Source organism: Nothobranchius furzeri, chromosome 17 (genome assembly GCF_043380555.1).
Source record: "Nothobranchius furzeri strain GRZ-AD chromosome 17, NfurGRZ-RIMD1, whole genome shotgun sequence".
NCBI classification, from domain to species: domain Eukaryota; kingdom Metazoa; phylum Chordata; class Actinopteri; order Cyprinodontiformes; family Nothobranchiidae; genus Nothobranchius; species Nothobranchius furzeri.
The window spans coordinates 44,281,444-44,294,331 of NC_091757.1; the positions used below are offsets into that span (position 1 = coordinate 44,281,444).

At 42.1% G+C, this 12,888-nt stretch overlaps 1 protein-coding gene across 1 annotated transcript in view; it reads right to left on the bottom strand.

The window, feature by feature from the left end:
- iqgap2 (IQ motif containing GTPase activating protein 2) overlaps positions 1 to 9,108 on the bottom strand; it is a 42,083-nt gene extending 32,975 nt beyond the window's left edge. The window contains exons 1-2 of the mRNA XM_015972499.3: positions 8,855 to 9,108; positions 6,523 to 6,622 (exon numbers count right to left, since the gene is read on the bottom strand). Of these exons, the coding sequence (XP_015827985.3) occupies positions 6,523 to 6,622; positions 8,855 to 8,900 (146 nt within the window). The 5' untranslated portion in view covers positions 8,901 to 9,108. The remainder of the gene's footprint in view (positions 1 to 6,522; positions 6,623 to 8,854) is intronic.
- Positions 9,109 to 12,888: the final 3,780 nt, after the last annotated feature.

Sequence of the window (12,888 nt, forward strand, 5' to 3'; positions counted from 1 at the left end):
TTTGCCACATTAACGCTTCATTAGTCAGCGTCCCTGTTCTGCGTTCAGCACCATGTTTTATGCGTTTTGGAATTTGACGTCACGTAGCTTCGTCTTGCTGGTCATGAGTTTGTATGTGTGCCTGTGGGTGAGACATCTGATGATCCTGTATCAATGATGACATTTCAGTCAGTTTTATGAAAATCATGCAGTTGAGATGGTAAAACAGATATTTAGTGGCGCACGTCTTCCTCCTCATCATAAACCTAGGAAATGTCTGATCGACTGAGGCAAAACAAACATGCAAGTAAACAGAAGTCACGCGGGCATCTGATGAATAAAAATCAGAAAACCAACATCCTGAGGAAAATTCCCAAGCGGTGGAGATGAAGACCATGACTTCCCGTCAGCACCTTCAGAATAAAATGAGGACAAAAACAGGATGCAGAAAATAAGTTGCAGTTTTAATCTGGAGTTGAAGGGATGTATTTTGTGTTCAGATCTTATAACAACAATATGAATCAAAGGTTTAGAGCGTGGGCTGGGACTCTATCAGAAACATAATCCCATAACTTTATTTGCACATGAGAAACAACATGTGTGGAAGGCAAAGGTGTGTAACATGGTAAAGAGAAGCTCCACGTGTAAATCATCAGCTGTTTACACTCCTGTGACAGGTCAAAGTCTCCTTTAGAACCCTCTCTGCTTGCGTTTGGTCTGTGTGAGGGTGTGTGTATCAGCTGTGTTTATTTAAGATGAAGCTCAAAGTTTCTGAGTATATTCAGCGTTATTCATTACTAACTTAAACTGCAGCCTATGAGTGAAATAACTGTCTGCACATCTGTCCAAACCGCTGCATCTGGTTTTATTTCTTATTTATTTACAGATTACTTTTGTCATCAAGTCACATCCACTGTTTAGGGCAATGATTTGAGGTCAGTAATGTTGCTTTATTAACTAGAGTGTGTGTTACTGTGTTTCACCGTGTAACGTGATGAAGGAGCCATTTCTACCCTAGCAGCGGTTTCCTTTTGACACAGTGCCAGTGCGCATGAAACAGCCTCAAGGTCATGCATTCGCTTCCATTCTGTTTACATTCCAGCATGAAGACAGAAGAAAGAAGAATGAACTCTTTTCTTTTAATTAATCAAAGAACTCTATTTTAATAAAGCTAATCCATCAAAATGTTAGTCAATATAATAAGATGTAACCAACCTGTGAAATTAAAATATTAATTATTTTATTATGATCTTAGAAATGACGTAATGTAACTTTAAATGTTCCAACAGGACTCATTTCACGTAGTGTTAAAAGGACATAACACATTCTTTCACTAATCCAATCAGAATTTACAGATGTGACGGAGGTGTGCTTCTGACGGGGTTTGGTCATTTTCATTGGACAATAAACCATAACATCCGAGGTATAAAACAGATGCCACGTCAGCTCTAACGCCAGTTCAAAGCGTTCCAGAGCAAGCCTCGGAGTGGCCAATCTGACCTTTAACTCTCCAATCGAAAGAACCACGACAAGCTGAGAAATCCAGTCGCTACAACTGGACGCGACAACAGCTCCTTTCAGAATAAAAGCTCCACCGACCCAGGTGGGGTCTGAACAGACGCCAAGAAAAGAGTCGTGTGCCGGAGGTAACTTGAGACTGGTCTGGTCGGAACTGCGGCTCTTCTACCAGCTCGGTGTCCAGAGAGGGTCCAATTGGACCTCGGCATTCCTGATCTCACCAGAGGACTTCCACCAGGCAGGTAGGCGCGACTTGATGGTGTCTCATGCGGTTCTGAAACTACCCAAGCTTACTCCAAACCAACATCTTCAGTTCCTGTCAGAACTATTCGCTTCTCCGGATTTGCTGGTTCTGATTTACATCACACGTCATCCATTCACCGTCTCATCCATTTTTAGTCACACTATACACTTAGTTCTTAAATAAGCCTAGTTTAATTGTTAGTAATAAAATTCTTAACTTTTAAACTTGACTCTCTCTATTCTGTCGTCTCTGAGTGAATACGTAACGGTTACATAATCTCTGCATTAAAAAGATCCGATCTTCTGGTTTAAATAACCCCCGATCCGTGAGGCGGATTTCCCATTTCCTATGGAATACCACGCCTTATGGCTCATTAAATAAAATGTAAGAACCACTTTGACCAACTTGTTTTTTTTTTTTTATCAACGTGTGGACTAGTAGAAGCTAACTGTTAGCATTAGCATCTCCACCACACAGCAGAACTCCTTCAATCTTATGTTATCTGTGGAGATCAAACATCAGAGTTGCAAGTCAGTGGTGAAGTCATGCTGCTGTTATCCAATCCAAGGAGAGACATCCAAATACTAGGAAGGAAGACTCCAAAACCTGCCGTCTGAAGCTCAGCCATGGTGTGGCTCACTTCTAGTCCAAAGATCAGAATAGATCAATTTTCTGAATGATTGGCTTCATTTTTTAATCTTTAATCATCCCTGCTGACAAACTGTTCCCACATGGTAGATATCCCATGTAGATTTCCTAACAGAATCCTATTTTTCATGCCAACAAGAAAAAAATACATGTAACTATAGTTGTTTTAGATACCTCTGCATCAGCTTGCAAAATCTGAATCTGTGCAACTCTACTGCAAACATCTTAAAAAAAATCTTTTACAGCATTTTCCATCAAACAGGAATCATCTGTACCAAAACACCCCAGCACTCTTTTTAAGCAGGAGAGCTGTTGCTGCACCCCAAGCTTATGGCCACTGATGACTAGAGAAAAACCCAATAAGTTAGATTGTTTTCCAGAGCAGCTTCCACCGGGCCATTCTCCTGCTGCGTCTCTCTCGGAGAGAATATTTTTTAATCCTTATTAATATAAGGAAATATGCAGGAATTGTAATCATTATGTGCTGAAATGTGAATTAGACCTTGTAGATTACAGGTGGGTGACACATTAAAATATAAATCATCATTAAACATTCACACTCTGTAAGAATTATGTTTATGTTTATGTATTTAGCAGACGCTTTTGTCCAAAGCGACTTACAAGTGATAATCGGCATGTTGCCCTTGAGGCTAACAACAACAATAACAATTCTTCTTGATCCCCAGTGAGTCGTGGAGGATGGCTGCTTATACTGAGCCGGGATTCTCTGGAGGTTTCTTCCTGTTAAAAGGGAGTTTTCCTCTCCACTGTCACTTTATGCTTTCTTATTATGAGCTTTGCTGTACAGGTGCTGGCCAGTAAATTAGAATATCATCAAAAGGTTGAAAATATTTCAGTAATTCCATTCAAAACGTGAAACTTGTACATTATATTCATGCAATGCACACAGACCAATGTATTTCCAATGTTCATTACATTTAAATTTGATATTCATAAGTGACAACTAATGAAAACTCCAAATTTGGTATCTCAAAAAATTAGAATATTCTGAAAAGGCTGAATATAGAAGACACCTGCTGCCACTCTAATCAGCTGATTTACTCAAAACACCTGCAAAGGCCTTTAAAAGGTCCCTCAGTCTTGTTTTGAAGGCACCACAATCATGGGGAAGACTTCTGACTTAACAGCTGTCCAAAAGACAATCATTGACACCTTGCACAAGGAGGGCAAGACACAAAAGGTGATTGCTAAAGAAGCTGGCTGTTCGCAGAGCTCTGTGTCCAAGCACATTAACAGACAGGCGAAGGGACGGAAAAAATGTGGTAGAAAAAAGTGTACAAGCTCTAGGGATAACCGCACCCTGCAGAGAATTGTGACGACAAACCCATTCAAAAATGTGGGGGAGATCCACAAAGAGTGGACTGCAGCTGGAGTCAGCGCTTCAAGAACCACCACGAGGAGACTCATGAAAGACATGGGATTCAGGTGTCGCATTCCGTGTGTCAAGCCACTCTTGAACATGAAACAGCGCAAGAAGCGTCTCGCCTGGGCCAAGGACAAAAAGGACTGGACTGATGCTGAGTGGTCCAAAGTTATGTTTTCTGATGAAAGCAAGTTCTGCATTTCCTTTGGAAATCAAGGACCCAGAGTCTGGAGGAAGAGCGGAGAAGCACAGAATCCACGTTGCATGAGGTCCAGTGTAAAGTTTCCACCGTCAGTGATGGTGTGGGGTGCCATGTCATCTGCCGGTGTTGGCCCACTCTGTTTCCTGAGGTCCAGGGTCAATGCAGCCGTCTACCAGGAAGTTTTAGAGCACTTCATGCTTCCTGCTGCTGACCAACTTTATGGGGATGCAGACTTCACCTTTCAACAGGACTTGGCACCTGCACACAGTGCCAAAACCACCAGCACCTGGTTCAAGGACCATGGTATCCCTGTCCTTGATTGGCCAGCAAACTCGCCTGACCTTAACCCCATAGAAAATCTATGGGGTATTGTGAAGCGGAGGATGCAATACGCTAGACCCAACAATGCAGAGGAGCTGAAGACGACTATCAGAGCAACCTGGGCTCTCATAACACCTGAGCAGTGCCACAGACTGATCGAGTCCATGCCACGCCGCATTACTGCAGTTATTGAGGCAAAAGGAGCCCCGACTAAGTATTGAGTGCTATACATGCACATTCTTTTCATGTTCATTCTTTTCAGTTGGCCAACATTAGAGAAACAAACATTTTTTCATTGGCCTTTAGAATATTCTAATTTTCTGAGATACCAGATTTGATGTTTTCATTGGTTGTCACCTATAAATATCAAAATTAAACGTAATAAACATCGGAAATACATTGGTCTGTGTGCATTGCATGAATATAATGTACAAGTTTCACGTTTTGAATGGAATTACTGAAATATTTTCAACCTTTTGATGATATTCTAATTTACTGGCCAGCACCTGTATAGTCACTGACACTAGTCAGTGACTTGATGCAATTTGCTGGGTTCCTTATATAGGAAACATTTTTTCTGATTGGCTTAATGAACTGACCTGAATTGGAATGTTTATTATGTGAAGTGCCTTGAGACGACCCTTGTCGTGATTTGGCGCTATATAAATAAACTTGAATTGAACAACTTGACATCAGTCATGGAGAGTAGGGAACAAGGAGTGGACAGTAGAGAGGGGGACGGGTGCAGGGAGGGTGCTGGTTAAGAAGATGCTCTCTGAAGAGCAGGGTCTTCAGGAGTTTCTTGAAAATTGAAAAGGAAGCCCCTTTTCTGGTAGTGCTTGGAAGGTATTCCACATTTGTGGAATGATGCATGAGAAGAGTCTGGATTGTCCTGAGCGTGGTGTAGGCACTGCTAGCCGATGATCCTGTGATGACCGGAGCAGCCATGCCGAGACGTAAGCCTTTGCAAGAGGATTCAGGTAGATGGGAGCCGTACCATCTCGGACTTTGTATGCTAGTGTTAGCAATTTGAATTACTACTGGAGAGTTGGAACCTCGCCGCCCCACATTCTTTTGTGTTAATAGATGAATACCATGAGTGTTATCAATTATGTCAATAACAGCCATAGATCATCATTCTCTGTATAATAAGATGTTTTAGAAAGACTTTTTACCTTTTAGCAGCTTTTTCTGCAACAGTCAGCAAATCCTCCATACAGTAGGTTACCATGGCAAAAGGAGCCTGCTGGCTATAAATGCTGTTTTATAGAAAAGGCCTTTGACTTCTTTAGACCTGAACCTAATCCCCCGCTCCCTATGGTTTACAGCTTTATTAGAAGTCTACTTTAATCCTAATTTAGCTCAGCACACTTCACAGAACACAGGTTCTACCCCACAATTTATAGAAACAAATGAAAAAACAAGAAGCAAAGAAGTGAAAGTGACATTTGAAAGAGATCGTGTGCAGGTGAACCTTCCTGTGAGGCCCGGCATTCAGCTACAGGCTTGGAGGCGTTCTATAAAAAGTGTCATAATCTAGAAGTGAGTATGATGGATGTCTGAATCTGCTCAGTTTAGCTCGTGTAGACCCTTCCTATCCTGAGACGAAAGCAGATCACATATAGGTGTCAAAGAGTTCAGCAGGCAAAACGGTGACCTGTAGTGAAAGGGAGGAAGGAAGCAGGAGGCCAAAATGGAAGGTGGATTTTTACAATCCTAATAGTGGAATACTGTTAAATCCAGAGGAAATGAGATGGCACGATAAGGGTGTCAGAAAAATCAGAGGATTAGAGGAGGCATGATCACACTTCCTGTTCCTTCCTGTGATGTAGGATGCTCTTGTGAAGAAGACAGGAAGTGGTTTAGAGCGTGCTCAGGCTCCTCGTGAAGCCGCGTTAAGATGTTTGCTGCCTGCTAATCTGAGCCGTTTATGTTTTGTTTTCAGCTTTAAACAGCTAGAGCTCATTAACTGAAACTCACAGCTTCTTCACAGATATGTAGGATGTGTCTGCTTCCAGCTTGATGCTGCATCAAACCGTTTAACGTGCACATCCCTCTCAACTCTCTCTCCATGTGTTCATGTCTGAGCCACTCCCTGCAGCAACACTCATTAAACCCAAAGAGGGTTGAAGATTAAACAAACCGAAGGCACGTGGTGTTAATGAGCCGGGTGGCAAACACTAAAAATTAAGTGTTTTATTTAATCATCTGTATTAAGCAACGTACCGTTTGGCCTCCTCCAGGTGACACAGGTACTCGTAAGCGATGTTCTGTCGCCTCCTCTCATCCATCTCCTCTGCCGACAGTCGCTCGTCATCCTCGATGGCTGCAAAAACAAAGCAAGAGGCTTCAAACTCGTCCTTATTTTTTCATTTTGTGATTACGTCTGTGATGAGAGCTTTTTGTTTAGTTGTAATGAAGTTGAAGAGTTGCTTTATTAATAGAAATCACTAAGATTTTTTTAGATAAATGTAAAAAAAAACTGCTTGAAACACAATATTTCTACAATTCTGACCGAGGTGACATTATCTAACATTATACAACAGTTTGTTCCGACCGAGTGATTTGATTGGTCAAGAGACTTTCCAAGAGTGCTGATATTGGACTATAACAGCACTGGGATGGTTTACAAACATTATCACTCCGCTGTGCACAGGCGTTCTAACCGTTTTTGTAGAAAATGTTTGTGTTGCCTAGCAACAGCCTTGTCTGAGTCTCCGTGTCGTGTTGGGACTATTTGTGTGGTGGAGCCTGACAAACGATTAAATAAATGAACAAATCATAATCTGTTGTTGCTTATTGTTGTTATAAGAATAAAATGAGCAGGTAGAACTGTTGTATAAAAGCAATATCACACGAGAGGGAGTGCGTTGTTGCTGAATATCAGCACTGGTGTGATATCTACAGCACGAGGCCGCATCACACCAGTGCTGATATTCAGCAACAACGCACTCCCTCTCGTGTGATATTGCTTACGCATAAAATCAGCATTTTGTTTATTAGTAGTGTTCAAATAGTAAGAAAAGTTACACTAAAGTTGGTTTGCAATATTCATTTATCTAAATTGCATCCAATTTCAGCTCAAACACACGATTTAACTCACATCAGGAAATTTTTTCCCCAGGAAAAGATTGTTTAATAATAGCTGATTTCCAAATAGAAAAATGGTAGGTGGCTGAGATAAGTGGGGTACCCAGGTGGACAGGTGACATTTGCTGGGAGTTGACCTCTACCTGCAGCTTAATGGCCTCCCCCTCGCTGTACCTCCCCATCCACCCTAATCCAACCAATCTCTTTATTTCTCTCAAGTGAGGATCAATCCTAGACCTGGAGGCTCAGATTTGGATGTTTAATTCCATTGGGTGGTGTTTAAAATATGCTCATCTGTGGGAAATTACACTAAACTCTTGAATTCTGTTCATTCATCCACCACCTGTAAAGGCATCCGTTTATCCGTGCGATCCTCAAGTGTTATGAAAACAAATACAGACACACAGGACTGTCTCACCACTTGGCGGAAATGTTTATACATGGCTATCAGTGCTGTATCTGGCCGTCCAAGACGACCAGCTGTGCAGATGACATGGACGAAGACGTATATGAGGCAGTCCCAGTTCAGCCATTATAAACAACCTCCACTGACTGACTCAGTTGCACACTTCCTGGACGAGCCTGACCGCATTGTTATATTTAACCATCAGGATGGCTTTTTGTTGCTTTTCTGTGTGGCAGGATCCCTGAAGTGGAGTCCTCTCTGGGTTTATGATTCATGCATTAGTTTAGCTGCAGGTTATTTTTTTCCTTCTCGTAACCTTTATTTTTTCTAAGGAGGGGGCAACAAAAGGAACCTGCAGATTTCCAGTGCAAAAAGTCCCATGGAGTGGCTTTGATTTAGTCCCACAGTGATGCTGTGAAATTAGTTTGGAGTAAATCTAGAAGTTGTCAGGCAAGAACAGTAAAATACATCCAGCTTTTGCAACAAATTATAATCACTCGTATATGTGGGGTGACACTGTTCCTGTGGCTCCAGATTATAATGAGCAGCTGATAAAAAAAAAAACTCTAAAGACAGCATTGATCAGGTTAAAAAAGCTGCACTTTGTTACTTTCGGGAAATCTTATCAGCCACATTCTTGACAGTCTGTTGAAGATTTCAGCAGGAGTCTAGGGTTAATGGTTAACCAGTGAGAAAGGGCCTTATGTGTAGACATGATGACATCAAAGAAACAGGTAAAAACACCATGGTGCATTTGAGGACTTTTTGAAGTATAGGACAGATGACTTATTTGATTCTATTTCATTTAAATGTTCTGGATTTCGACATGTAATTCAGCCCCTTCACTCTGGCTGAGCTCCAACCACGTTTAGGTCCTAAAGTACCCCCCTGAGTAGAACCTGGAGCTCTAAAAGTGCAGCCAGGTGCAGCAGAACCACCTGCTGCTCATTCCTGTGATGGCACCCATTAACTCACACTCATCCGGTGTCACAAACAAACAAACGCTCAAAAGCTTCAGTTTTACCCAGTCGGCGTTAAAACTCGTTAATATAAGTGACTTACTTCCATAATGTGGCTTCTGTAGCGTGGTGGTTTCTTCGTGAAACATTCTGCCGCGTTTTCCTCAACGTGTAAACTCCTCTCAACTGGAAATAAATTCAGCCACACAAGCTAGTAGCAGCCAGCGGGGAACCGCGCCTCTCAGGATGCGTATTAATCTGAATAACTAATGTAGTAAAGAGGGGAAAATCCGGAAATCTTTCCAAAAGTTTCACGAAAGTACCAGCTGTGGCTTGTAGGGAATCACCTCCATGGTGCGCGCTTCTTTCTTTTGACCAAAGAGTTGTTTGACGTTCTCTTACCTCCGTTACGCTGACATCAAATGATTGACAGGACAGTGGTTTTAAAGTGAGCATCTTAGTACCACCTGCTGGTCAAAAATGTTATTACAACAGTTTATACAAAGACCAACTTCAGAGCAAACAGTCTGATTATATTTATATGAAACAAATTAAAATATTCTTAAACTGTTTTAGAAATTATTTGTTACCAAAAAATTCTCATTACTGGTGTTTTATAATAGTTTTTTTAACTAAACCTGATTTGCAGTTTTGGAAGAACCTGTTAGGTATTTATAGTTAGTTTAAAGCAACCCAGCCAATTATTTAATCACTTTAACTAAATATGATTATCTTCTCCCTGGGCTGTCACTTTACCGTGGTGGAGGGGTTTGAGTGTCTCAATGATCCTAGGAGCTAAGTTGTCTGAGGCGTTATGCTTCTGGTAGGGTCACCCATGGCAAACAGGTCCTAGGTGAGGGATCAGACAAAGAGCAGCCCGAAGACCTCTTATGATGAATTATATAAATGGAAACCGTGTTCCCTCGCCCGGACGTCGGTCACCGGGGGCCCGCTCTGGAGCCAGGCCTGGAGGTGGGGCACATTGGCGAGCGCCTGGTGGCCGGGCTTTCACCCATGGAGCTCGGCCGGGCACAGCCCGAAGAGGAAACGTGGGTCCCCCTTCCCATGGGCTCACCACTCGTGGGAGGGGCCAAAGGGGTCAGGTGCAGTGTGTGACGGGTGGTTGGCGGTCTGATCCTCAGCTACAGAAGCTGGCTCTTGGCACATGGAATGTCACCTCTCTGGTGGGGAAGGAGCATAGGCGGTGATCCCAGGGGGGACGGGGGGGACGCATCCCCCCCTCACACAAAGTTGTCCCCCCCACAAAATTTATTGTAAATGTATAAATGCTATCAGTAAACCTGTATTTTCTTCTAAAACCACAACGTAAAAGTTAGTCTGCAAATACAAAACAATGTGTTTTTAATTGTTGAAAAATTATAGTCCACCCCCCCAATTCCTCAAGTTGGTACGGTCGGTCCACACACGCTGTTTCCAACGGGCGGGGCTGCCGGCTCTGCCTCGCTCACAGCTTCACAGCAGCGCAGCCCGCAGGCTCGCAGGAGGCGGGAATCAAAAAGCCAGCAGTTTCCAGCAGTAAGTCATTTATCACACGCTTGTACTACAAACTTAAATATGTATGTCAAATGTGGTCATAAATGTCAAACACAGACACCGATTATCTTTAGATTTTGATCACCGGTCGGAGATCCCTTTATGACAGACCACCACCACCACAGTAAAAAAAAAAGTTGTCACTTCATGTTCTCTGGTCATTCCAGGATTATTCCGCTGTTATTCCATTCACTAAGGTGATAAAAAGTTCCTTTTTCCGGACTCACGGTCTGCCCCTGGAATCTGCGGAGCATTTATAGATCGACGAAAATGTCCGTGTTTCATCCTATTTAGCAGATGAATATAGAATCAAAACTAACTGGTCCGATGTATGGAAACCCACAGCGTTTGACCGCTCTTATCCCGTCTTCCCCAGGCTCTGCAGTTGTTCACAATACTGTATGTCAAAGTGCTGGTGCACCGTGCAGCTTAGGCATGAACTGGTTGCAGCAAATGTGTGGTGGAGGCACGTTACTCAAAGCTCTCAGTGTAAAACATAGAGCCAAAGATCCCATTGGCCACACAGACCCAAAAACACTATGAAAACTGAGAAAAGTGAGAGATCGATTAAATTGAAAGATAAACTATAGAGTATGTACATGTTTAGTGTATTTGTAAAGTAAATGTTTTTAATTTTTATTATTAAAATGAAACAAATATTTCCAGAATATATTTTTAGATTTTGTGTATCTTTTTGTTCAGTATGACTTAGATAAAGTTATTAAATATTACAGTTATTCTCTAATAGCCTACAAAAATTTCTATGATTTATTAAAGAGATTTCAGTCATTCTGATACTTGACTTGTGAAAGCTGATTTGAAGTGTGTTATTTTTTCTAGCCATATTTAGAAGGAACATTTGAAATATATTAAAATCAATATGGAACTATTTGGATTTTAGTAGCTTTCATGTTATGTGATTTAATAAAATTTTAATTTGACATTTTATGTTCTCTCTCTTTGTTGTGAAACGTTAGATATGTTTTAGTACTTAAAATGAATGCTTTGCATCCATCCACACGTGTAGCTGTTGGTCAGCTGATAGCCATGTCATTTCAGGACATGTTGCTTCAACTATTAACGATCTACTTTTAAATCTTTATTCTGAATTGCTTATTCCGTTTTAGGCCACAGTCTTGTTATTGAAATGAGAACAAAAAGAAAGGATGCTTATGGAGATGTACCAAATTGGAAAGATATTATTGTTGATCAATATCCTCCAGCTCCGTTCTAATGACAATATCCCATCTGTGTGTGTGTTGCTGTCCAACTGTCAGCAGACCAGGTCAGTTGAAATGGCAGAGAAATGAAAAACAGCAGCCATCAGGTCGTTTTTTAATGCTCCAGAACGTCAAGTAAGTAGAAACTTGCATTTTGATAAAGACATCTATAAGAAAGAAATGAAATTGTTTCTAAATGGTTTCATTAGGCAAAGTCCAGTCACTTGAGCACAGGCAGCCAGAGCCTGTCAGACACAGGCACAGAGTCTCATGTCAGTCTCTTATAAGGACATACAGTGTTGTATGTAGAGAGCATTTTTTTCATGTCCCCCCCAAAAATTACTCTCTGAAGATTTACTGTTTATTGTCCCCCCCAAAATTGAAATAGGATTTCCGCCCTTGGGAAGGAGCCTGAGTTGGTGTGTGAGGTTGAGAGGTTCCGACTAGATATCGGACTCACCTCAACGCATGGCTCTGGCTCTGGAACCAGTTTCCTTGAGAGGGGTTGGACTTTCTACCATTCTGGAGTTGCTCCCACTGAGAGGCGCCGAGAAGGGGTGGGCATACTAGTTGCCCCCATCTTGATGCCTTCATTCTCTCATTTGTTTTCCATCAAATCAATAATTGATCATGTCAAATAAAACCTAAATTAATTTTGCACATCAATTCATTAACCAGTGCTATTTAATATGAATATAAACTACGATACAATAATGATGTGAAACCTGTTGATTTTGCTAATTTCTGTCTTATAAAAGTTCATTTTTTGTTAGAAAAGCTTGACTTAAATTACACTTATTAATAACCACTAGGTGGCAGCATTATTCAATTTAAGGATCACCACAGCTGGACCTAGATGATCGTTCTACTAAGTGACAATTTATGCAAAGTGGGGTGGTGCGGTGGCATCAGCTGGCATATGCCGGATGATGCCCGCACTGCCCACTCACCACAGCCATGGAATACACCTCATGATCACACAACACTGTATTGGAGCAGGTGGAGGGAGACTAGGGGTCTTAGCCACCTCTGTTGTTGCTAGGCTTCCTGGGGCTGGAGGCTAGGAGGGAAATCTGGCAGTCTGGTTGGGGTCTGGGGTGGTGGGTTGCTGTGCTCAGCGTTGGGCGGGGGGAGCCTGCTCATCAGCACCCCAGCAGAAAGGGTCAAACTCTGGTTACCGGTGATGGTTGTACCCCATGTGCAGCAGTACCGGGACCAGAGTGAATAGGGTGTGTATGGGGAGCATGAGTGGGTGTCCGGCGTGCATTTTTGTAAGTCTTGGGTTGTATGTGCATGTGTGAGCATGAGGGAGGGAGCGTGTGACTGTGTTTGTGTATGACTGTATATGTCAGGTGGGGCCTTT